This window comes from Heterocephalus glaber, unplaced genomic scaffold (assembly GCF_053883595.1).
Source record: "Heterocephalus glaber isolate CG9 unplaced genomic scaffold, H.glaber_assembly_v1.0 deba00001004, whole genome shotgun sequence".
Classification (NCBI taxonomy): Eukaryota; Metazoa; Chordata; class Mammalia; order Rodentia; family Bathyergidae; genus Heterocephalus; species Heterocephalus glaber.
In genome coordinates this window covers 3253731-3279571 of record NW_028258179.1, presented here as the reverse complement: position 1 = coordinate 3279571, position 25841 = coordinate 3253731, and the positions used below count along the sequence as shown (strand labels likewise).

The following is a 25841-nucleotide window of genomic DNA, read 5'->3' as shown; positions in this document are numbered from 1 at the left end:
CAAAAGTCTGTACATGTTCAGCCAAATGCAACTTTTTTCCCCAAATATTTTTGAGCCATGGTAAATCAAGCCCACGGATGCAGAACCTGGCGATACGGAGGGCTCACCACACTGTATTTTTTCCCTACACCTACCTGGAATACAGTACGCATACCTTGGATAAAGAGATGGTCCCAATCCTAGGCAGAGCAAGAGCATCATGTGACAGTTCTATCATGTGACTCAGAAGGCCGGGCAATTTATAAGGGATGGATTGTTTATTTCTACAATTTTCCATTTATTGTTTCAGGCCAAAATTTGCTGCAGGTAACTGAAGCCACAGAAAGTGAAATGCCAGATAAGGGGAGAACTACTCCAGTGTCACAGCTGAGAAGCCCTGATTCAGTTTATGTTCCTCCATGATTCGTGGGTTCAAGCCCTAAGCCCAGTGTGTCTTTGGAGATGAGGTCTGAGAAGAGGTGATTCGAGTCCAGTGCGGTCACCAGTCAGGGCTCTAATACGACAGCACTGGTGGCCTTGTAAGAAAGGCCAGCATCTTCGGGTGTCCACACACAGAGAAAAGGCCACACAAGGACACAGCATGGAGGCGTCAGCCAAGGAGAGAGGCCTCAGGATGAACCAGCCATGCTGACACCTTGGCCCTGGACTTCTTGCCTCCAGAAATCAGTTTCTGTTCTTTAGCTGGACCATCCTGTGGCATTTTGTTATGGTAGCCCTAGCAGACTAACACAGCAGGCAAGCTTGGGGAAAACATGGGGAAGTTAAAAGGGCACACAGGATTGACTGGGCCAATTTCTTTACCTATCTGATTTTTTTTCATTAAGTCTATTGGTACATTTCTTTTCCCTTCTTTCCTTTCCCCCACCCCTCCTACTTCCCCTACTACTTTAGACCTTTTCTTCCTATTTCACAATATCAATTATACATTTTGATCCTTATTTACACTTTTAGTTTTTTCACACCAGAGAAACTATTCAGTATTTACACATATGCATCCTATTTATTTCACTTAAGAGTATTGCCTCAATATGGATCCACTTAGCTATAAATATCTCTAGTTTCTCATTCTTTATGGCTGAGTAGTAACTCCATTTTATAGAAAAACCACATCTTCTTTATCCAATATCCAGTTGATGAGTATTTGGGCTATTTCCAAGTTTTATCTATTACAAACTAGGCCACTATAAACATGGATAAGCATATATATCACTGTGGTATGATTCTTATAATTCTTTTGGGAAGATGCCCAGCAGATGAATAGCTAGGTCAAATGGGACCTCTAGTCCTAGTTCTTTGAGGTATCTCCATATTGATTTCCACAGTGGTTGCACCAGTCTACACTCCCACCAACAATGAAGAAGGGTTCCTTTCTCCTCACAACCCTGCCAGCATTTGTTATTGGTTGATTTCTTGATAGCAGCCATTCTTTCTGGGTTGAGGTGGAATCTCAGCATTGTTTTCATTTGCATCTCTCAAATGACCAGTGATGTTGAACATTTTTTATATGTTTATTTGCTGCTTTTACTTCTTTGAGAAATGTCTGTTCATTTCAGAGCCCATTTTTGAATTGGGTCTTTATATTCAGGGTTTGACTTTTTTGAGTTCTTTATATATTCTAGGTAGTAGAACTTTGTCTGAGGAACAGCTGGTAAAAATTTTTTCCCACATTGTAGGTTGTCTCCTAGCTCTATTGGTGGTTTCTCTTGCAGTGCAGAAGCTTTTTAATAAGATGAGATCCCAATTGTTGATTCTTTATGCTAGTTCCCGTGCTACTGAGGATTTGTTCATAAAGTTTTTTCCTATGCTAATGTCTTCAAGAGTTCTACCTAACTTATCTTCCAGCAAGTTTAGTGTTTCTGTTTTAATATTTAGATCTTTAATCCACTTCGATTTTAGTTTAGTGCATGGTGAAAGGTAGGCATCTAGTTTTAATCTTTGGCAATTTAAAATCCAGTTTTCCCAGCACCATTTATTTATTTTTTTGTATATCCTTTTATTGGTACATTTTAGGTGTATAATATAATGACATTAAGCATTGGAGATATGCACCTTTACATACTCTCTTTTTCTTATTTTTCCCCCTTTCCCTGCCCTCCCTTCAACCCCTCCATCCCTCCCTATTTACAAAGACTTTGTTTCCATTTTTTCATTTTCTCATATTAATTCCATTTCCTTCTTTCCTTTCCCCCACCCCTCCCACTTCCCCCTCCCCTTTGTCCCTTTTCTTCCTATTTCACATTATCTATTATATCTTTTAGTCCTTATTTACACTTTCAGTTTCTCACGCTAGAGAAACTATTCGGTATTTACACATGTGTGTCCTATTTATTTCACTTAAGAGTATCGCCTCAATGTGCATCCATTTAGCAATAAATGTCTAATTTCTCATTTTTGATGGCTGAGTAGTATTCCATTATATAAAAAAAACACATTTTCTTGATCCAGTCTCCAGTTGATGGGCATTTGGGCTGTTTCCAAGTTTTGGCTATTACAAATTATTCCAGCACCATTTATTAAAGAGGCTGTCTTTCCTCCAGTGAGGATTGTTGTCTCTTTTGTCAAAGATGAGGTGGCTGAGTATGTTGTGAGTTGTTTCTGCATCTTCTAGTCTATTCCACTGAACCCCAGGTCTGTTTCTTTGCCAGTACCATGCTGTTTTTATCACAGCGGCTTTGTAGTATAATTTCAAGTTGGGGATTGTGATACCCTCTGCCATGTCTCTGTTGCCTAGAATTGCTTGTGGTATTCTAGGTCTCTTCTAGTTCCAAATGAATTTTTGGATTGTTTTCTCTAGATCTGTGAAATATACTGTTGGGATTTCAATCAGGATTGCATTGAATCTGTATAGCAGCTTTGGAAGTATGGCCATTTTCACTATATTGGTTCTTCCTACCCAGGAACAAGGGATGTCTTTCCATTTTCTTATATCCTCCTCAATCTCTTTTTTCAGAGTGTAGTAGTTCTCAATGTAGAGGTCTTTTGCTTTCTTCATTAGATTGATTCTTAGATATTTCATTTTTTTGGATGTTATTGTGAAAGGGATTATTTCCTTAATTTCTCTCTCAGCAAGACTGTTATTTGTGTACAAGAAGTGTACTGAATTTTGAGTGTTTACCTTGTATCCAGCTACTCTACTGTATCTGTCAATTAAGTCTAGAAGAATTTTGGCAGAGTTTTTTGGGTCTTCAATGTAGAGTATTGTATTGTCAGCAAATAATGACAGTTTAACTTCTTCTTTTCCTATCTTTATTCCTTTTTTCTTTCTCTTGTTTAATTGCTATGGCTAATGTTTCCAAAACTATATTGAACAGGAGTGGTGATAGTGGACATTCTTGTCTTGTTGCTGATTTTAGTGTGAAAGTTTTCAGTTTTTGACCATTTAGTATGATGTTGGCTGTTGGTTTTTCATAGCCTTTATCAAGTTGAGATAAAGACCCTCTGTTCCAATTTTCTGCAGGGTTTTTATCATGAATGGGTATTGAATTTTATCGAATGCTTTTTCTGCATCTATTGAGATGATCATATGGTTTTTGTCCTTGACTCTGTTAATATAGTATATTACATTTATTGATTTACATATGTTGAACCACCCTTGCATCCCTGGGATAAATCTGACTTGGTCAGGGTGTATGATCTTCTTGATGACCCTCTGTATTCTGTTTGCCAGTATCTTCTTGAGGATTTTTGCATCTATGTTCATTAGGGAGATTGTCCTATAGTTCTCCTTTTTTAGTAGGGTCTTTCCCTGGTTTTGGAATCAAAGTAACGCTTCCAGGAATGAATTTGGAAGTATTGCTTCCCTTTCAATTTCTTTGAAAAGTTTAAAGAGTACAGGCGATAGATCATCCTTAAATGTCTTGAAGAATTCAGTAATGAAGCCATCAGGACCTGGGCTTTTCTTTGTTGGTAAACTTTTAATTACATTTTCAATTTCAATGATTGTAATTGGGGTGTTTAGAATTTTTATATCTTCTTCATTCAATTTTGGTAATTCATATGTATCTAGAAATCTGTCCATGTCTTTTATGTTTTCCATTTTATTAGAGTACAGGTCCTTGAAGTAGGTATTGATGATGCTCTGGATTTCTGCTGGATCTGTTGTGACTTCACTTTTTTCATTCCTAATTACATGGATTTGAGCCTTTTCTTTCCTTTTTTTGTTAACGTTGGCTAGGGTTTATCTATTTTATTTATTCTTTCAAGAAATCAACTCTTTGATTCGTTGGTCTTTTTGTATCATTCTCTTAGTGTCCATTGCATTGATTTCTGCTCTGATCTTTATAATTTCCTCCCTTGTATAAGCTTTGGGTTTGTCCTGCTCTTCTTTTTCTAGGGGCTTAAGGTTCAGCATTAGGTTGTTTATTTGAGCTTGTTCTGTTTTCCTAGTGTGGGCATTAACTGCTATAAATTTCCCTTGTAGAACTGCTTTCATTGTGTCCCATAGATTCCTGTATGTTATACTGTCATTATCATTTAATTGCAAAAACTGTCTAATATCTTCTTTAATTTCCTCTGTGACCCATTGGTTGTTCAGGAAGGTGTTATTCAATTTCCATGTGTTTGTGAAGTTCTTGTGGTTTCTTATGTATTGATCTCCAGTTTAATTGTACTATGGTCTGATAGGGATGTGGGATAACTTCAGTTCCTTTGCATTTACTTAAACATGTTCTATGAATTAGTATGTGTTCTGTTTTAGAGAATGACCCATGTGCAGCTGCAATGAATGTATATTCTGATTTTGTGAGGTGGAACACTCTGTAGATGTCTATTAAGTCTATTTGTTCAAAAGCTTGGTTCAGTTCTATTATTTTGTTTTTGATTTTTTTGTCTAGATAATCTGTCTATTTGTGTCAGTGGGGTATTGAGGTCCCCCACTACAATTGTATTAGTGCTTATTTGGTTTTTCATGTCCCTTAATATTTGTTTTATATAGTTGGGGGCATTAGTATTTGGTGCATATATATTTATGATTGTCATCTCTTCCTCTTGGATTGTTCCCTTTACAAGGATGTAGTGACCTTCTTTGTCTCTCTCTAATTAGTTTTGGTTTGAAGTTTACTTTGTCAATAAGATAGCTACCCCTGCTTTTTCTAGGTTCCTTGTTGCATGGAAACCTGTTTTCCATCCTTTCACTTTCAGTCCATAAATTTCTTTTTGAACTAGATGCACTTCTTGTATACAGCATATTGTTTGATTTTGCTTCTTAATCCATTCTGCCAGTCTGTTTCTTTTCATTGGTGAATTGAGGCCATTAACATTGATGGCTATACCTGATATGTATTGACTTATCATTGTCATGTTATTTTCCCTCTCTTCTTTTAATTTATTCCCTTGCCTGATGGATTTTCTCTGTTGGGCCTCATGGAGTGTGACCTTCATCGTCTCTTTCTAGGATATTTTTAGAATCGTTTGGAGTGCTGGTTTGACATTCATGAAGTTTCTCAGGTGTTCTTTGTGATGGAAGTATCTTATTTCCCCATCAATTTTGAAAGACAGTTTTGTAGGATACTTCAGTCTAGGTTGGAGGTTGTTTTCTTCTAGGGCTTGAAATACCTCACTACAGGCTCTGTTTGATTTGAGGGTTTGTGTTGAAAAGTCTGCTGTGATTCTGATGGGCTTTCCTTTGCATGTGATTTGTTTCTTTTCTCTAACTGCTTGCAGTATTTTGTTCTTCTGTTGGGTTTCTGAGATCTTGATTATTATGTGTCTAGGTGTAGATTTTTTTGATCATGGCTAGTTGGAGTCCTATATGTGTCACTTCTGTGTATGTCAAATTCTTTTGCTTTGTTTGGGAAGTTTTCTGTCATTAATTCTGTGAACAGTTTTTTTTATGTCATTTGTACTTTCTTCTGCTTTTTCATGGACTCCCATCAGTCTTATATTATTCTTCTTTCCATCATCTAGGAGCTGTTGGATTGATTTCTCATGGTCCCTTACTAGTTTTCAGAGACCTCTCTTTTCATAGTCACTGACCACCATACTGTCTTCTACATCTGATATTCTCTCTTCAGATTGGCTCAGTCTGCTTTGTGTACTTTCAATAGAGTTTTTAATCTTCTGGATATCTGTTTGAATCTGTTTCATTGATTCCATTTCTTTCCTATGTGGGGCATACATGATTTCCATTTCTTTCCTATGCCAGGCATTCATGGCTTCCATCATGGTACTGAACTCATCTATTTTTTTTATCAGTTTCTGTTCTAGAGTCTCTAACCATATCTTTCTTTCTGCTCACCATCTCTGTAGTTATTTGGGAAATTATTTCTGTTTTGAATTTTTCTAGAGCCTCATTCATCTGTTTTGTTACCTCCTGTGCTATCAGTTCAGGGTGTCCAGGTGATTGATTATCAGACTTTTCCTCCTCATTTCCCCCAGAGTTTGCCTTTGATGAGCTGGAAGTCTGTGATTGTGCCTTGCTTAAATGTCTCCTCATTTCTATTTTTGTTGTTGGTACTGTCCTTGGTTTAGTTCCTGAGTTGATACTTCGATATTGCTTATTGTAGGCATCTTTGTTGCTTGCATTTAGAACCCTTATGGAATGATTGCTTCTCAGAGATGTCTTCCAGATATAGCTGGTCTTAAGGTTTTGAGTCTCTAATGACTCTGGGGCAATCTCATTTTCATTGTCCCGGAAGGATAAATGATTTGATCGATCACAACACCTTAGCCAAGTGATAGAATCAGCAATAACAATAGTATAAAGTACAGCTTAGAAAGTGACAATTTGTGATAGTAATTAATATATCACCTTTAATGGTGTGAATTAAATCAAAATTGAGGACTAGCCCAAAATATGTTTATAGTGAATTAACTCTTCAATATAGCAACTTTACCCTTCAGAATGGGAACTTAGAAGATGTTGGGGAGGGAGGGATAGATAGGTAGAAGGATAAAGGAAAGGTTAGAAGTGAGGCCAGAGGACACAAGAAGATCACCCAAACTCTAGGGAACTGTTGAAGACAAGAGGAAAAAACAGAATGAAAGACCAAAGACAAGAACAGAACAACCTATCAGCAATAGGGAAGCTAGAAACTGTATTCACTTTCCTTTGAAACTAATGACAATCGAGAGGAGAGAAAAAGAAGAAATCTGATTAGGGCAGGAACAGAAACAAAAAGGGAGATGAAGAACAATGTGGGAGAGTGAGAGAAAGAGAAAGAAAAGAAAAAAGAAAAAGAAGAAAGAAAAAAATTTGAAAAGAATATTAAAAAATAACAACTAAAAATTAAAAACTGAAAATAAAAGAAAAAAATAATTTTGAAAATAAAAGAAATGAAGGGCCTCCTTTAGGGTATGTCTCTCCTGTCACAATAGACAATGTGGGCAGCAGTGTGCAGGTCTAAGTTAATTAGTCTCAGCAAGCCAGCCACAGTCTGCTGAGATTCAGGCTGATTTCTGGCTGCAAGTCCCAAGTTGAGCTCCCTGACCTCCTGCAGGGTTGAACTCTGCAAGGTTCTACTGCAGGTTCCAGCTGCCCTTCCCCTGAAGATAGTCCAGGTTCCAGTGGGAGGTAATGATCCCTCCAACTTACCAACTACGGTGGTGTGGTGTGCCTTTATTGCAGAGATTCTCTTCACTTTTCCAGTGGGCTTCAATTTTCATCAAGGAGCCTGAGAGAGGCCCTCTTTCTGTTGTTCACTTTTGCTCTATCTTTTGGAGCTCAAGACAATGGCCTTTATGACCCCTGTGCCTCTGGGTGTGGATCCAGGTACAGTCAAAACTAGGAGGCTGGATGGGGGCTTCCCGCTGGGGTGGTGCTGCAGGTGCCTGTGCAGCTCTGCTCCTCACCAGTGTGCCCCTGGCTGGGAGGCCTGCAAGGGGGTGGTGTAGCACGGACAACTCCAGGTGGCTCCCTACCTCTCTGATTCTTAATTCCTCCCCTGTAAGTTAGGACTAGTCACGACCATCCTTTTGGTTATCACGAGGATGAAACAAGTTAACACACACAAAGCAAGTGTCCCCACTGTGCTGCTGGACTGTGAGCTCCTTGTAGGTGGTGACCCCACCATTGAGCTTTGTGCCTGGGCCACCAGGACGCTCTTGAGCCATGGGAGGCGCAACTTACGTGAGTGTTGACAGTGGTATTTTGGGCCCTGATTCAATACTGTGATTGCTGTAGCTTTTGTGTACCAATACTGTGGGCACAGCTATGAAGACTGCAGTTGAGGCCTCGATTTTCAAGCTTATATTATAGTGGAAGAGGTCAAGTGATAATCAAGTAAAGAAGTCAGCTAAATGCAATTTTATACAGCCCTGTGTGGTGTGATTAGCATGGTGACAGGGCTCCTGTACGCAGCTGGGGCAATTAGGCTGCAGTTTCAACTTGGTTGGCTTTGGGATCCACCCAAGGGGTCAGTGGAGCTCACCGCTGCCAGGTGTGTCTGGGTAGGTCATCGAGGCTCAGCTTTGGGGTCTATCTCTGGTCTCTCCCTCTGGCCCTCTTCCCCTGCTCTGCTTCCTGGCTGCCATGAACTAAGCAGCTGGGCCTTCCACCATGATGTCTCTGCCTGGGAGCCAGATGACTATGGACTGAAGTCCTGAGCAAACTAAACCTGTCCTCCTCCTTTAAGTCGTGGGGCATTGGGTGTTGCATCTCAGTGAAGAGAACGCCAACCAATACATTAACATTGGCAGAGAACATTCTGATGATGTGGTTTTTGTTTTCTACTGATACATGTGCTGGTTCTTGGTGGCTTCACTGCTCCTAGAGCTATTGCTCTTTGATGTGATTTTCCAGTATGGAGAGCAACTTTTGGTGCCTTTTTTTCTCCATGATCCAGGAGTATGTTCCAGGAGAGTGCAGTGCATCTCAGATCTGTGCCACACATGTTCAGCAGGGAGAGTCTAGGCTTGGAAGGTTATTAACAGGGTTTCAGTCACATGAACATCCAGTGAGACCGTCCAACGTTGTGCAGGATGCTGGACCATTATTTGGTTGTGTAGGATCATTGTGAACATTCCAAGATGTTAAGCATCTCTGGTCCTTACTAAAATCTGGTAGAACCCTCCAATCATGGTGATAAGGACCTCTTTCGCCCTCATTTTCAAAACAACTTCTAGGGGGCAGGCCAGGTCCCATTAACAGCCTTCATTTTGAGGGTCTCCGGTGACCTGTTGCTCTTCAAAGCCAGTGGTCACACTCACTCCTTGGAGCCTTTCTCCTGCTAACCAGCCCTCCTAGGCTTCCTTCCTCCCTGCCTTCTATGCACTGTGTGCTTTTCCCCTCCACCAACCCCTGTCCAGTATGGTGGTCAGGCTCCTTGTTTGCCACCTGACCAGCTGGCCTCAGTCCTTTCTTTTCTACCTTTTGCATTCTGTCTTTGATGAAAACTTTGACCGCAACTTCAGGCAGATGTCCCCAAAGTGCTCTTCCATGCCATTCACACCTTTTCGCCAACTGTCATTGCGCCTCTCCCCTCGAGCCCTGAGTTAGACGCATCCAGCGGTAAGTGGGTCTTCTGAGCCTGTTTTTGGTTTGCTTAGACCTGAGTTAAGAACGTCATCCACTCCCTCAGCTCGAACGTGGCAGCCTTCACCACAGCTCTCTGCTCCTGGCATCTTGTGCTTGCTGGGTTCTCTTGGGTCTAAAGAACAGCATTGAAACGGACTATTCAGGGGCAAAGTGTGTGGACATCAGAGCCTCAAAGATGGAGATCAGCACCACGAAGGGGCCACTCCCATCCCACACTCTGGTCTCTGATTTTAATTTTTAAAAAAACTCTTTGGATTGGCCTAATCTTTCAGACCCAGGGCAGAGTGCCCTGAGCTAATTTGTTTGCTTGAATTAATTATCAGCAGGAGGCAGCCGCCTCATTTTCACAGAGCCCTCGTCACTGGGAAGAAACAGTTTCCTTCCAGCAGTCTGATTTTGGCTTCTTGGCTCGAGTGTAAGGGGCGCCCCCTCGACATTTCCATAAAGACGCTTAAATGTTTCTGTCTCTAGGGAAGCTGTTCCAGGAGATGAAACCTTATCTTTCTTTTTCTCCCAAGGAAGAAAAACATCACCAGCTTAATTATCTCTGTAGAGTAGCTTCCTCGTTTGCTTTTCATGTTGCCAGTGGAAAAAAGATAATGATACTGTTTTCAGAATATGAGGTAATTATGGATGATTTCATGCAACCCGATTTTGATTTTTATCTATATAAATAACACCTCAAGTCAGAGGTCAAAGATGCAGGTAGGGTTATATGTTACCCTTCCGATTGATAAAAGACCCGCTAGGAAAGCAGACACAATTGCAAAGCTAGTACAAGTGACTGTGCTTCACACAGATTATAAAAAGGTATTTATAATTAGGAAAAGGAGGCAAAGGGCGCTTAACTCTTTATACATACATATACTAATTGTGAGAAACATGCAGCATCCAATCTACCTTTTAAACAAATTTTGAAATGTACATTACAGAACTGTATACCACATGCACACGGTGGGGCAGCCAGCACATCTGGAGATCCAGTTCATCTTGCAAAACCGAAACTCTACCCATTGAACAGCAGTGCCCCGTCTCCCCTTCCCCCACCCTTGGCAACCACTGTTCTACTTTCTGCATCTATGCGTTTGACCTCATATAAGTAAAATCACACAGTATTTGACCTCCTGTGACTGGCATATTTCACCTAGCATATCAGAGGATTTCTTTCTGTGTGTGTGTGTGGTACTGGGAATTGAACCCATGGCCTTCACACTGAGCTACATCCCCAACCCTTTGTAAAAATTTGTTGAGGCAGTATTACTACATTGCTAATTTTCCTAGGCTGGGCTCTAACTTAGGGTCCTCCTGCCTTAGCCTCCCAGAGTACTGCGATTGAGGTGTAATAGTCTACTGTATGTATATAGCACATTTTCTTTCTCTTTTCGCCTGTTAATGGACATTCAGTCTGTTTCTATCTTGACTACTGTGAATGATACTGCAGTGAATATAGGTGATCTAATAGTTCGTTGAGATCCATTTTTCAATTCTTTTGGATAAATATCCAGAAATAGCATGGCTGAATCACTTAAATTGTTTTTAAAAATTTTTGAGGCTCCTCCATACTGTTTTGCATAGCAGCTATACCTTTTCATATGCTCACCAACAGCATGCAAATTTCCATTTTTTTCCACATCTTTGCTAACTCTTGATATATATATATATATATGTAATATATATAACAACAGAAATATTTTTATAGAAATGGCTATCCTAACAGTTATGAAGTAATTTCTCATCATGATTTTGATTTGCAGCTCTCTAATGATTAGTGATATTGTTTTTCTATACATTGGTTGGCCATTTGCATGATCTTATACTGCATGCAGAAATCAATTCAAAATGGATTAAATACTTAGATATAAAGACTTGAAGCTATAAAACTCTTAGAAGAAAATGGAGGAAAGTCTTTATATTGGTCTTGGCAGTGATTTCTTGGGTAGGATTTCAAAAACATAGCAAGAGATGTAAAAATGGACAAGGGCCACTACATCTGACTAAAAATCTGTAGAGTGAAGGAAATGATCAACAGTAAAAGGGCCCCCTACAGAATGGGAGAAAATATTTGCAGACCATTATTTGATAAGGAGTTAATATCTAAAACTCTTGCAAAAGGAAAGATCTTCTACTGACTCTAGATCAGGGGTCAAGAAATTTGTTCTGTAAAGGGCCAGGCAGTAAATATTTAGCCTTTGCACGCCATATGGTCTTGGGCACAACTGTTCAGCCTGCTAGTGTGCTGTGGTCGCGACCGCAGATGATAAATAAATGGACGGGTGTGGCATGTCTTACAGAACGTTACTTACAGGAACAGGCTGGGATGGATTTGGCCTGTGGGCTGTAGTTCACTGGCCCCAATCTAGAGCAACCTCTCCCACCTACTCCTCTCCTTGTCATAACACAGACCGTCTCTGAACATATCCTCTGACGGACAAAATCACTGTTGGTTGAGAACCCTTATCTTGATGACAGAAATACCTCAAGAATGCTTCTGTTTGCAAACAATTTGATTCACAAAGAAGAGCATTCAGCAAAATTTTGCTTCTGTTCACATCTGCATGACCACGGCCATCTGTCCCACACAAACACAAATGCAGCCATCTTTCCCCAAATCATAAAATGAATGAAGTTCATAAACTGGGGTACCACTGTAATCTGAGAGAGAGCAATAGGACGTATTTCCTTAAAGTTAAAAATAATAGGGTTAGGGTGAAGAATTGAAAATGATGGTAAGTTTGCCTTAGGTCAAGGTCTCTTCCAAGGGGCCACGGTTACTGCCTAAATGTGGGCAGCAGTTCAGAAATAACTGAAATGGAAACATACTTGGAAAGTGCTCTGTTAATAAAGCAACTATGAGCTTAACCTGCTTTTGTGATGGCGCAGGAAACAAAACAGCTCCACACATTAGCATGTTCTCATGGGACTTTCTGAGTTTGAGGATTGGAAAGGCTGGAGAAACCTCACGCTGCGAATTCCCGTTTGTTTTAGGGTTTATTTTTTCTGCTTATCTGGATGCAGGACTAACAGAGGCAGGGTGATTTTTGAAAGCACTCACATGTTTCTCATTGTTTGGACAGGGCCAGACAAAAGTGGCCTGGTTTCACTGCAAATTGGCAACAACACATGTTTTTGAAAGTTGAAAACAGCATAACGTTCAGGAATAAATCTCAAGGAATGTTGTCTTCTTGTTTTTTAGAATAAACACCTGCTTTGCAAATAGGAGAGTAAAAGCAGTCTTTAAAAAATCAATTATTGGTTTCTTTCTCTTCTATCCTATCATACTTTTAATCATTAACAAACTAAATACAATTTGAAATGCTATTGTGTATAAAATCATATTTTTGAGCAAACAACAACAGAACAAACCCACATTTCTTTAGGAATTTCAGTCAAGCCTTCTGAGCTAATTTTCTCTTGAGAAACAAAGAAAATGAATCGATGCTTTTCTCATTTAATAACACTCTTTCATTAAATATATTTTTTCTGATGGGCGTGGACCACAAGTGTGGTTGTGGCCTGGAGAAGAGCTGTTTGTCACTCTGCAGATGTAAACCTCAGTCTCCCGAGGCTGGGGGTGACACACTCAGGGACCCTCTCTCCCTGCGCCAGAACCCCTGGACACAGAGTGATGCAATCGCTGCTTCCATGTTTGGGATTGTGTGATGAGAAGAGGCCTTTTCTTCATAGCCTTTCCACAGATCCACATGCCAGCCCCCAGAGGCCCAGCTCTGGAATTGCACGTGGCTGCGTTTCCCTGCCGGTGCAGCTGCCGTGCCGGCTGGTGGCTGTGGTTGTCACAGGATCCCTCTCACTGCAAGTTCTCTCTCCACCCCTCAGGTTACCACGGCCTGTACTGTGAGGAGGAGTACAACGAGTGCCTCTCCGCCCCCTGCCTCAACGCAGCCACCTGCAGGGACCTGGTTAACGGCTATGAGTGCGTGTGCCTAGCAGACTACAAAGGTGAGCATTGCTCGGCCTCTCTGACTGGGGTGGCTCTGAATGACCTGGTGGATTTCCCAGCTTTAATGCAAACACCTCTAATTGGAGCATGAATTTGTTTAGAGCCAAGATCAAATACTGAGGCCTGGAAGATTTATGGGTCCAGGGAGGCTGGTTTGCAAGTCTCACCCCTGCAAACTGCTCCCTCTGAAGACTCCCTCTCCTACGCATCCCAGCTCTCTCTTCTGTTGAATGTATAAAAAGCTGAGACCAAAAAGGTGCATGAGGAGGCACATGCCAGAGGCTGTGCGCGGTGTACACGGAGGAGGAACACCCAGTCAGGCTGGCTGGGCAGAGCTGATGCTGTACTGGCCGGTGGAGGGGCAGGTGGAGTCTTGAGTATTGGCAAATAAGTTAATTCTCACTCAGTGAGTCAGTTGGGAGGGAAATGTTAGTTCATTTGAGTAGATGCCGGTCAATGTCACTCTGGAAAAATAGCAGCCATTGACAGGGTGTTTATAACACGTGGACCATGTTCCCAGACACTTACATGCATGAACTCATTGGATCCTTCGGACAACCCCGAGGGGTGGAGGTGATGTTAGCCCTCGGAGCCCAGCCAGCTTGGTTCCTAAAGCCTTGTCCCTGCCTCCACACTGGCCTGGAGCCACGGTTCATGGGTGGTGTGGCTCTATTGAAACCTGGACACCCCTGGCCGGTGCTGGGCCAGCAGTGTCTGCTTATTAGCTGTTGCACCTGGTTCTCTAACCTAACTCCAGAGCTGGGCTTAGATTCTTGTAATGCCTTTGTGGCCCTACTCAGAGCTGTTTTGCTTAACCTTTCGCTCCTGTCACTGCTTCCTTGACACCTTCCACCTGCCTGGTGGCTTTGCATTGTGCCCATCGTTGCTTCTCTTGGCATGGCTCCGCCTCAGACTTGCAGACCCACAATAGAATCTGCTAGAGCCCCTGGAGGAAAGGGCTGGAGCTGGGCCACGCTCTGCACTTGGCAGAGCTGGTGCTTCTTTCAGAGTGTGATGTTCTTCTGGAACCAAATGCCACCAGCATCCTCAGAGGCATAAGGGCAGGCACACTGGCTTCATCCCGATGACTTTTCAGTCTGAGATCGAGCAGAGCATGACAACTACTTCATTCAATTCTGGAGAGAAGACCAGAGGAGATACGGATCAGGGAACTGCGGAAGCTCCTCCTATCCATGCCACAGGCTGCATGGAGGGCCAGGACGAGTCTCTCAAGCTGAAGAAGCTTCCTTCTCTCTGTTAAGTAAGAAAAGTGATGCTTACAGAGATTTTGAGTTTCTTCAGTGAAAGAGTTAATGTGGAGAATGGGCTTCAAAAATTAAATCTGCCAACATCCTCTAGTTTATGGTAGAATTTTATGGAGTAGATTTCAGCTTTGTAAGTGACAAAATCATTAACAAGATGCATTCTGAATATACCCCTTACTTTTCTATCTTTCAGATTTTTCTCATGCTATCATTGTTTAGTAAATAAAAAATATAGTTGCATATAATACTAATTCATAGAATATGATCCTAGCCTTTTTATTATGGTTTTGTTATTGAACTCAGGGCCTTTGCCCTGAGTTATAGCCCAGCCTAGATTTTATTTTTTATTTTGAGACAGGGTCTTGATAAGTTGTCCAGGCTGGGCTTGAACTTGCTGTCCTGCTGCCTCGACCCCCCAGAGGGCTGGGACTACGGCCATGATCCCAGCCTTTTCCCATTTTGCTCCTGGGTGTTCCAAAACTTTGCCACTCCCTCCAAGCTCCATATTGAACTCCTTGGTCCTGCCATAGAAGGCACTTATTGCTGTCTTTATTGGATAAAAGTGTGTTATCATGTGCAAAGTCTTCATAGCAATCTGATGTTCCACACCCTGATGGTGGTGGTTCTCAAACTTGAATGCGTCAGAAGCTGCCGGCAGATTTGTGAGGACAAAGATTGCAGACTTCACCCTCACAGTTTCTAATTCACTGGGCCCACGACAGGACCCAAGAATTCAAATTTCTGGTAAGCTCTCAGGTGATGCTTACGTGCTGGTCCATCACAACTTTTGCCCTAGAAACGTAGCTGAAATCACAACCACTGAACCCTACTCTGTTCCTGTTAGGTGACCACACACAACTCATCCTGGTGAAGTTAGCCTTTTCCTGTATGCTGTGAATTCTGCTGCTTCCATCTTCCAGAGGACTTTCTCTAGCATTTCTTCCTGCACATCCTCAACCTCGAACTTCCCTTGCTCCTTCCCTCCATCCCATAAATATGTTCATGCATCTCTCACTCTGAGAAAGTGAAGACTCCAGTGACCGCTTCGGCAGCACATATACTAGAAAGTGAGGATTCTGGCCGGAGTCCACATCTGATATCCATATCCCTATCCCTGATCCCTCTTGCGCTCTGGCGGTGGAGACTTGAGAAGATGAGAGTGACTCGGGAAGATGGTCAGGTGCTAGGACGATGCTTGGCTTCTGCCACCTAGGAGTCGGAGATGGAGGGTCCAGGGGGAACAGGGCTCAGTGCACAGCTGGGCTGGGTGGCCCTCCGCTCCCATGAGGCGAGTGTACCTTGTGTGACCCTGGGAGGCAGAGGCACCTCCTGGCCTCACAGATGCTGGCTGCCCTTTAAGAGAGTTGAGCTGAGCTTGTCCTTTGATTTCTGCCTGGCTGAGACAGAATAATGAAGTCTCTCTAGCCCAGGCCTTAGCAGATCCAACTGGCTGGGCCTCTCGAGCTGGAGGGAAGAGCTCTGGTGTCCTCTGTCTGCAGAGGCCTCCCCGCTCCAGCCTGGCCAGGACAGGGACCTGCAGTCACCACTCAAAAGTGGAAACAAAGAAATCAAAGTCAAAATTGAGCCTTTACACACTTGAGAGAGGAAGTGAAATGAGTAACGTATACTGCTCAACGTTGAATTGGGATCTGGAAAAGCAAAAGGAGGAACTACTTTGTGATAGACATAAACAATGAGGAAGTGGAAACCACGAGTGAAAAAATGGGACGTGTGGAGAACAAGTCCCAGAGGCCTGCTCCTGCCGGAGTGACGGGCGCTGTGGAGGCAGGAGAAACGCATGGAACCAAAGCAGAAGCAACTTGTCCGGAGAAGCCTGGGAGCTGACACCCAGAGGTCCATGAAGATCACGCACCATTTGAGGTTCCCTCGTGAAATTTCCAAATCCGGGGATCCAGAGAGAGTTTTATGAGGTTCTAACAGGGTGTCCAGGTTGCATCCAGAAGAAAAAGAGCCAAACCAGCTTCAGGCTGTTTGTCGTCAGGAAGGTGAACAGCAGTGGAGCTGGGCTTCAGACTGCAGAGGGCAGAGGACTGTGAGCGGAAGCTCATCTCTGGTTGCGGACAAAAGAAAGAGACAGCTGCCCACTCCAGGATACAGAAGCTGTAACCCCAAGAGCCTTCTATAAGAGGCGTCCTCACATGCTGGCGCCTGCCTGTAATCCTCGCACACCCACCAGGAGGCTGAGGCAGGAGAACTGCAAGTTGGAGTGCAGCCTGTGCAGTTTACTGACTTAGTGAGACCTTATGGCAAAAAAAGAAACAAAGATAGAAAAGAAGAGAAGAACAGAAAGGGCTGGGGATGTAGAGGATGTAGCTCAGTGTGAAGGCCCCATGTTCAGTCCCCAGTACTAAGCACGCACACGCGCGCGCGCACACACACACACACGTGCGCGCGTTGTTGTAAAACGCATTCTCACGTTGTAAGAACTAAATCGGGACGACATCTGGCAGGGTCCGAGCAGGGGGAAGAGTGCTGAGCTTTACCTGCAGAGGTTAAGCTAAGGAGATGATATGAATATGCTGCGAAAACTGGGCTGCCGAACAGAAAACACAGTGTCCTGATATTTCTGGGCAAATTCCAGATGAATGCTAATCGTGGAATAAAATCCTCTTCTCTGGTGTGTCCTCCTCTACTTACTTAACATATTTTCTTCCGGTTTTCATTTCCATCAAGTCTCGCAGGACTTGGTGCAAAAGAGAGCTCCTGTATTGCCTTACTTTGTGTTCTTTTTGGAACCCTTTTTATTTGGCTCCTATCCACACTGCGCCACTCAAATGCATTCCAGGAAACTCACAGGGCGAGCCCGGAAGTCGTACGTCTCCCTGGCACCCAGGACCCTTCGCCTCCCTCTGCACTCGGGGTTCCTGACCCTTCACCCCACTGATCCCAGGGTCCCTCCCGCACGTCACCTGCTCCATCTTCTGCAGCTCTGTTCTTGCCGCCCTGTCCTCCTCAAGTCCTTGCTTCCTGGACACCATGACCTCTGTTGGGCCCCACAGCTGCATACTTGGACCTTCTCTCTCACCCTCACCTATGCCCTCACTGACTCTTACTTCTGTACCTGACTGTATCTGAAATGTTGACCCCAAACAGATGTGCCTTGACACCTTCCAGTAGGTTCTTTATATTTGCTGTGATGGGTCTAACCAGCCTTGCGTTCCGTGCTTTCTAGCCTCAGACCTTGCTCTGTCCTGCTCCACATCATAATCACCCCAGGCAGTAACTGTACTTCTTCTTTCTCTTTTTTAATTCTCTGAAGCTCTAAGTATGGGGGCTTGCACAAAGCAAATGCTCAATAGCTATGTTTAGCTGAATTAAAACTACTGTTTAACACAGCACTTAAATAAAGGAAGCCAACTCCAACATTGTCCTGAGATATAGATTTCCACTGTACATCACGATGTTGTTAGAAAGCAAAATGCATCGAGAGACTCAGAGAAATCTCCTTTCAATCACACCAAAAGGCCCGTGCATTTTTCAAAATTAGTGTAAGGTAGTTCATGATTTTGGTTTATGTTCACAGACTCAGATTGTACAAAAGTCAAGGTACAGTCTCATAATTCCATTAGTTTTATTTCTAGCAGAACAAATTAACTGATCAACCATATACCTGCTTTTGGAGACAAAGCTTAGAAAGCAAACATTTCAATTTTAATTATGAAAATAACCGTAAAACATTTAGAAAAAAATTAAGATTGCTTATAGTTTTACAACATAACATAAGAGCAACAATAAGTTATATTGTTTCTATCCTTTTTGATATCTTTTTATAGTTATAACCAAATAAAGCTACAAGAAATTTGTACTGTTGTGCCCACAGTTACCATGATCTTAAATTTGATTTATTTATTACTAAGAATATATAAATGGCTTTGTAATGTTCCCATGGGAAAATATTTATCCACTCTCTTGTTATGCAGATCTGATTGTTCTTACTGATTTTGCGTCTGATATGGGGCTACTAGAAATAATTCCAGGATGGACGTCTATATTCATATAATTTTCATACTTACTGGATGGTGGGGGTGGGATAGTGTCTCAAAAATGAGATCACTGGGTGATAGGATTGATCACATTGTACCTATTTGTTTATTTGTCAATGCACATATAAGTAAATTGATGGCTGAAAGAAGAACTCTTTCTTTGATGGATACAATCATTTCCTTTGCTAGATTCTGCTTAATCAGGGAAGGAGAATTTCTGGGTATCTTGTGTGCCTTACCCCTTCTTCAATACTGTGATAGATAGAGGATTCCTTTCTTCTTCAGGCTATTATTTTACCAGAAGAGCAGACTGAGGCTGATGCAAACGAGGAATAATGAGACTGAGGTGAAGATGTCAGTTGTGATTTCTGAGATGGTCTACAATGTCACAGTTGAAGTACTGGAAAACTTTTCATGGAGAAAGCAAATTTGAATACAATAAGATGCTGCCACAGAGCAAATTTTCAGTACAAAATATAGTTCATGTACATTTCCTTTACCTAACTTATTTTCCCTGGAGATAAAACAATAATTTTCAGTTTTCAAATATTAATTGTGACTAAGTTTGTGGGGACAACAAAGGTTTATAGTTGGCCTACTCTTCTTTAAATTCTTGCTCATTTAAATTCTGAAATCAACTTCTATAGAGAGCCCTGTTGGAAGACATCTTTTTAGAAACATTACTTCTCCATCCCTTAATATGAAAAGTATGAATTTTTATTAGTTTTGACTGAATTACAGTTTATTTTTGCTTGAGACTAAACATAGGTTTCGTAATTGTGCATGCTATGTCGTTTGCCAGCAGATGATGCATGTGTCATTCCACATACTGAGCTTGAAGCGTGGACCTGCTTTTCCCTGATGAAAGAGGGTGTCTTTGAGGCCCGTTTGGAATTGGAACAGCTTCTCTCTCCTTTGGCAATCTCACCTGTGTGTCAGCCAAAGTCCACTGGCACCTGTCATCCCATTCGAAGGACGGGATCCCGGTGTTACAGCCGTGATTCCTCCCGCGCACTGAGATGCGGCCTCTGCCCTCCGGGTTTCTGAGATTTGTGGCAGAGGCCCACAGGAGAACCGACAGGCTGTGGTCTGGCACAGTAAACTCTGTAGCAACAGGATGTCAACCTGCTCTCAGCACACAGTGGCGGAGCCTGATCCGCGGTGGGAAAGATTCAGTTTACCAGGGAGGTGTGTGTGCCTTGGGACTGGACAGATGAATTCAGAGGTGCCAAGGGGAGTTCCAGTCGGAAAAGGCCATGAAGGAAGAAAGCACACAGACAGGGGAAGCAGGATGCCCGAGACGATGCTGGGCAAGTGCCTGGGATCCCTAGGGAAAGACAAGGAGCGCAGGAATGGAGGCCTGGAGCCTTAGAGGAGGGCTTGAGTGAGCGGAGGCCTCCTGGACACATCAGTCATACCCAGGACTGGCTGTTCTCTGGATTTAAAGTTTCTAGCTCATGGCTGTTCTGCTCCAGTGACCAACAGACACGACATTATCTCCGAAACTTAGAATATAGAAATGGGAGTAACCCAAGGGCCCACTGGGGACTTGTAAGACCATCTCCATTCTCAGTAACCATGTTTCTGTGAAGATGTGCTCGTGCCCAGTCTTTCTGCCAGAAAACTGTCAATGGATGCTGAAATGACTAATATTTTATTTTTGTAAAAAGAGAAAAAATGGGGTAAAGGTATTGCCAAAAAAGAAACCTGAAGAAAAGTTTGAAATTGCATATTACCTTGAGTGTTTTCATTCAGTCTATTTGATTGAAGACTTTAAAGTTAAGATGCTTAAATATTTGGCCTAGAATTTGCTTTACAGCCTCATTTGAAAAATATGAATATGGTAATCTGCTATATTATACTGGCTGGATTGGCTAATGCAGTACTAGAAGCTCAGTGAAGATTATCTGACTGTTTCTACCTTAGGTTGATGGATTTTTTAAGGGTTTCAAGCACTGCTGAACTTTGGTGGTGGCTTTATTTCTCATTACAGTAAAAAATCTTTTTGTGTCCCGGTTCCCATTGATCAACTCTATGAGAACTTGTAAAGATGTGATTCTTTGTTTTTGGATAAATATTTTGAAACAGATTATGCCTTTCTACATTTTATTGTCACAGCTAAGCCCATGCTACTTGGGAATCAGTGGGAAAACAGAAACAGACGCTTCTGGGAGAAGAGGTTGTATACACTGGGAACAGCGAATTGCCAGATTTGAGCTCCTCTTGAGTTTGATCTTTGATATCACTGTCTTGGGAAGGTTCCTTCCAGTCCTGGAGACAGAGGAGGAACAAGGATGTGGTAGTGAGGAACCAGATCCCAGCAGGCTAGGAAAAAAAGAAGGATCTGAAAGGTACTTTAGAAAAATGTGTGGCAGAAAATTGTTGATGGCTTGGGTATGATGGACAAAAGATCAAAAGGAGTTAAAGGCCTTCTTTTCTAGAATGCTTGAGTCAAGTCATAGAGTGAATATAGATAGGAAGTTCTATTTCTGTTTTCTTCTTTTCCTCTTTTGTGAGCCCTGCTTCTCAAGGCATTTACAGAGAAAGGGGAGAAAAGCCCAGCAAGGATACGTTCAGTGCCTGTATGAGTCACTGGGTGTGGCAGTTGTTTGCACAAGATGAGCTGAGTAATGGAGAGGAAATTAAATAAATACCATTCAGTTATTATTTGTTTTATATTTATTTTTCTTGAGGCAATTGGGAAAGATGGGCCTATCGTTATTTACATTCTTATCCAGACAGAATGTAGTTTATCTTCCTCTCTAAGGGATATGATATGAGAGAGAAAGGAAGAGGGAGCAAGAGGAGGAAGAGAGAGAGAGAGAGAGAGTCTCATCCATCTTGTACTCCATGATATAAGACCAGCTGATATCCCCACTCTCAAATAGCATTGGCTTTTGAGGCTAATCTGGACTACTTAGCAAGACCCTGTCTCAAAATGAAATGACTGGGATGTAGCTCAATGGCAGAGCATGTGTCTTGCATGCATGAGGCCCTGGGTTCAGTTCCAAGTATTGCCAACAAATTGAGATACACACACACACAGAGTGTTCATTTTTACACAGATGGAAGTTTCTGTCTTTACAGAGTTTTTAAATGCCCCTTCCTTGTTAAATGGGTACTGAGCTCCACAGAGTTCTGGATGTTTCCATGGCCAATTTGAGGCAAATAATTTAGCAAGCAGAAACTCTGGATTGGATTACCAGGAAGTTCAGACCCAAGCTTTCTCCCTTGCTGACCTTGCAATCTTCGATTTTTTCCCTCAGTTTCCTCATCTGTGAAATGGGGAACCAAGGCTATGTGTCTCATAGTGCTGTATAGAACTAGAGCCCAGGGCAAGGCCTGGACATGGCCCATGTGTGGTGCATGCTGACTGTTTTGTGTGTGAGCTGATGGGGTCTTTGAGGGTGAAGAACAAGCGTGCAATGGTCTCTCTCCCTCTGAGCAGAAGTGGGACTCACTGAAATAGCTGACTCCAACTCTTCCCCTTTGCGATGCTGTTATCAATTACACTGACATTTTTATCAAGGCTGTCTAGCTATTTTCTGTTTCTTCTGGAGACTTAGAAAGCATTTGCCATTGGCAAATTTTATCTGTTAGGTTTTTAGCTTTCTGTGCCCTAGGCTTTGGGACATGCAGCCAGAGAAAAAGCAGACAAAAGACTATTGTAGGGCCTAGAGGCAGGGATTGAATTTGCTGTTTTCTCGTAGGTATGTTATTACAACTGCCTAAAGTCAAGAGTGGATATGTGTACAGGTATGCATTTGCATGTGCGTGCGTGCACACACACACACACACACACACAAATGCCAGAAATCTGCCCCCATACTGTCCCATGATGTTCATAGGTGTCACTTTCAAGGGACACGACAGCTGGAGATTCTCTGATGAGTCCCCCTCTTTCCTCTGTTTCTCTGTAGGAATCCACTGTGAACTCTACAAGGATCCCTGTGCCAATGTCAGCTGCCTGAACGGAGGTGCCTGTGACAGCGAAAGCCTGAATGGCACGTGCATCTGTGCACCAGGCTTCACAGGCAAGTGACTGACCCATGGGCTGAGTTTTCAGACTTATCATAAAGCCCCGAGATTGTAGAGCTTCAGAATTCCAAATCTCCCATGCACAAATGATGGCAAAATAGGAGTCCTGTCCAATGGCAAAATGTAAAGAAGTGTTTCTTGGATGAAGGTTTGTTTTAAAACAGTTGACTATGTTATCATTAAATGGGAGTCATCTGCAATCAGCATTTGGGGCTTGGATTTGCTGAAAGTGTCATCACTACACATTTTCAGAGACACAGTTTGGAAACATGAGACATGAGCCATTACACGAACACCCGAAAATGTGCTTGTGCACGGAAAGGGTATGACATTACCAAGAGTTAAGGCAGAAGGGGATGGGAAGGCTCCTGGGTATCTTCTACGGAAACTGCATGCAGGTTCCACATTTACTTTTATTGAACCATATAAAAGTAACAGGATTTTAGAAACGGAAGGAAATTAGTGGCAGTAGGAAGTAAGGGGAGATACCCAGGTGTGTGGCTTCTGCAGGTGCAGGTGCTATTGCAGTGGGCAGGAAGGAGGGGGCTGGGAGAGTGTGGGACCCAAGGAGGGGTTCAGCAGGAGCCCGGCTGGTCACCAAACTCTGAATGGGGGGTTAGCTCTAGATTGGTGGGTCCAGCCTCACATGGGGTCTTTCTTCAGAGCCGCCCTCTGTGGGCTTCAGGGAGGTTTTGTGACTCTGCAAAAGCAGATGTGAAGTTCTGTGTGGCTGTATCTTGGTGAAGGGGAGGTTCTCTAATTTTCATCAGATTCTCCAAGGAACTCTGAACCCCTGGAGTACAAACTGTTCAAACCTTGGTTTTCCTAACAGAGCCTAGGAATCCTGAAATTTAGTCAGTGGGGCAGCATCTGTGTTTTCATATGTTTCGCTCAATCAACAAAGGCCATCAGGGTCTCTGTGGTCCGCAGGTTGGGAGAGGCTGATGTCTCAAGTGCCCACAGAAGTGGGCAGGAAAACACGCTGCCCTCACTGGAGAGCTACCTCTGCTCACCTGTGCCCTGCTGAGCCTCTGAGGCCACCTCCATGCCCAAGCATCTGGCACAGCCCTGCCCCTCATCCATCCCATGGGAGTCGCATTTGTGCTCCCCCCAGGGAAGGTGCCAGCCGCCACCATGTGGGAGAAACAACTTCTGATCTTCTTTCTATTTATCTGTGTCACATCCTGTGTTTTCCTTTTGGGTTTTCCTGGGACTGAGAAGTGGGTTTATTCCAGAAAATAATTCACAGATGGTTTTGTTTTGCTGAATGGCTCATAAACACACACACACACACACACACACAAACACACACACACATTTATATATCAGTCAGTGGAGGCAAAAAAAATAATATTGGGGAAGCATCCTGGAGTTTTTCCAGATATTTTTATCCCACTGGTAGTAAAAAACATGGAAGAAATATTAGAAAATATGTCCATAAAAAACCCACTACTTAAAACTGAACTACTAGGAAAGCATTGTTATTAACATTTTGATATGCTTTGATACTCAAGGATTTTCCTGAAGTTCTGCATGGATGGTACATCGTATACATAAATATTTGAACATAGAAGCAATTGTACTGCCTATACTATTTTATAACCTGGTTTTCACTTAAAAATATGTGTGCCTCATGAATGTGAATCCATGTTAAGAAATATCCTTCTGGTTTATCATTTCTATGGGCTGCCTTGTAGTCTGTTGTGTGAAAATCATGATTTTTATAGTCCCTCTGCAATTTGACTTTTGGGCAGTTCAGAACTTTTGCCTATGATAAACAACATTGAAAGGAATATTAGTATGTGCTCATCTTTGTGTACTTATCTTATTATTTTGGGTACATTTTCAGGAGCTCAGGGGTCAGAACACATGCATATTTCTATACTATCCTCCAGGGAAAAAATAAAGCAAGCCTTGGGGCAATGTTCACTTCTACCAAGAGTGACAGGAGTGTCTATTTTATCGCCTTGACACAAAAGCTCCAGAATTGTCATTCTGTTAGGCAATAGTGCCATTTTAGCGTGGTTCAATTTGCAAGTGTTTGACGCCCAGTTTGAAAACTTAAATGTTTTCGCTATTTGTGTTTCTTCTTTTATGAACTTTCTATTCATAGCTTGTGTCTGCTTTTCTTCTAGTTCATGCATTCTAATCTTTACTCTTCTTGACTTGAAATAACTTTTTATATTTAGTATATTATATTTAAACTGACCAGGTTATAAATATATCATCACTTGCCTTTTTTGTCATTTGCCTTTTAAATAGGTATAAAGTGTTTTGTTTTACATATATCATATTTTAATTTTATGGAATTTAACCATACTATTTTTTTTTGGTTTCTTGTTGTTTCATGAATTATTCTATCTATTAAGACTATAAATGTTCTCTTATTATAATCATCATGAGTTAGTTTTGTGCATTTAAATCATTAATCCATTTAAAATTTGCTTTGGTATCTTATGAGAGATAAAATATAATACTTTATTTAGAATATGTAGCAAATCTCTGCTGGCTCAGGTGCATGTCTCAAAGACATGTCAAGTTCATAGATTCTCTTCTCCTTTCTTCTTCTTTTTTTTTGGTACTGGGGATTGAACTCAGGTCCTTGCACTTGCAGGGCAGGTGGTGGAACCTCTGAGCTAAATCCCTGGCCCTTCTCCTTTCTTCTTTAAATATTTGCTATCTCATCAAATGGTATTATTGCCACCCCAGGTTTGCTAGTCCATCCCCACTAGTTCTCTATGGGGAACTAGTTGTCTATTTCGATACCTGCATCTCTTCTTATTTACCTGTATCTACCTGCCAAGGACTCCTAAAAACCTCTCAGAGCATCTTACTGGGGCAGAATCAGCACCAGACGAGCTTTACTTCCCACTTGCCCTCTGGCAGTTCCTCCAAAAGTTCTCCTACGCCTCTCTCCCTTAGCCCAGTCCATTCTCCACACCGAAGAGACCGTCTCCAATGGGAATCTCATCTTGTCGCTGCCTACCAGTTGGCATTTCATTGTTCTGACCCTCAAGCCCTGAGCAATCTCTTCCCATCCAGCCTTTCCAGCCTTGTTTGAGTTCCTCTTCTCACTAGAGTTCTGAATGCTCCATATAAGACTC

General features: G+C 42.4%; 1 protein-coding gene across 3 annotated transcripts in view; it reads left to right on the top strand.

Annotated features, from left to right (window-relative positions):
- The window catches only part of Dner (delta/notch like EGF repeat containing), a 314710-nt gene that overhangs the window by 263474 nt on the left and 25395 nt on the right, over positions 1-25841 (top strand). For 2 of the 3 annotated variants that reach the window (XM_087209350.1, XM_004868010.3), the window contains 2 exons: positions 13307-13429; positions 22620-22733. In XM_087209350.1, the coding sequence (XP_087065476.1) occupies positions 13307-13429; positions 22620-22733 (237 nt within the window). The remainder of the gene's footprint in view (positions 1-13306; positions 13430-22619; positions 22734-25841) is intronic. The other variant, XM_087209349.1, reaches the window with a different exon arrangement.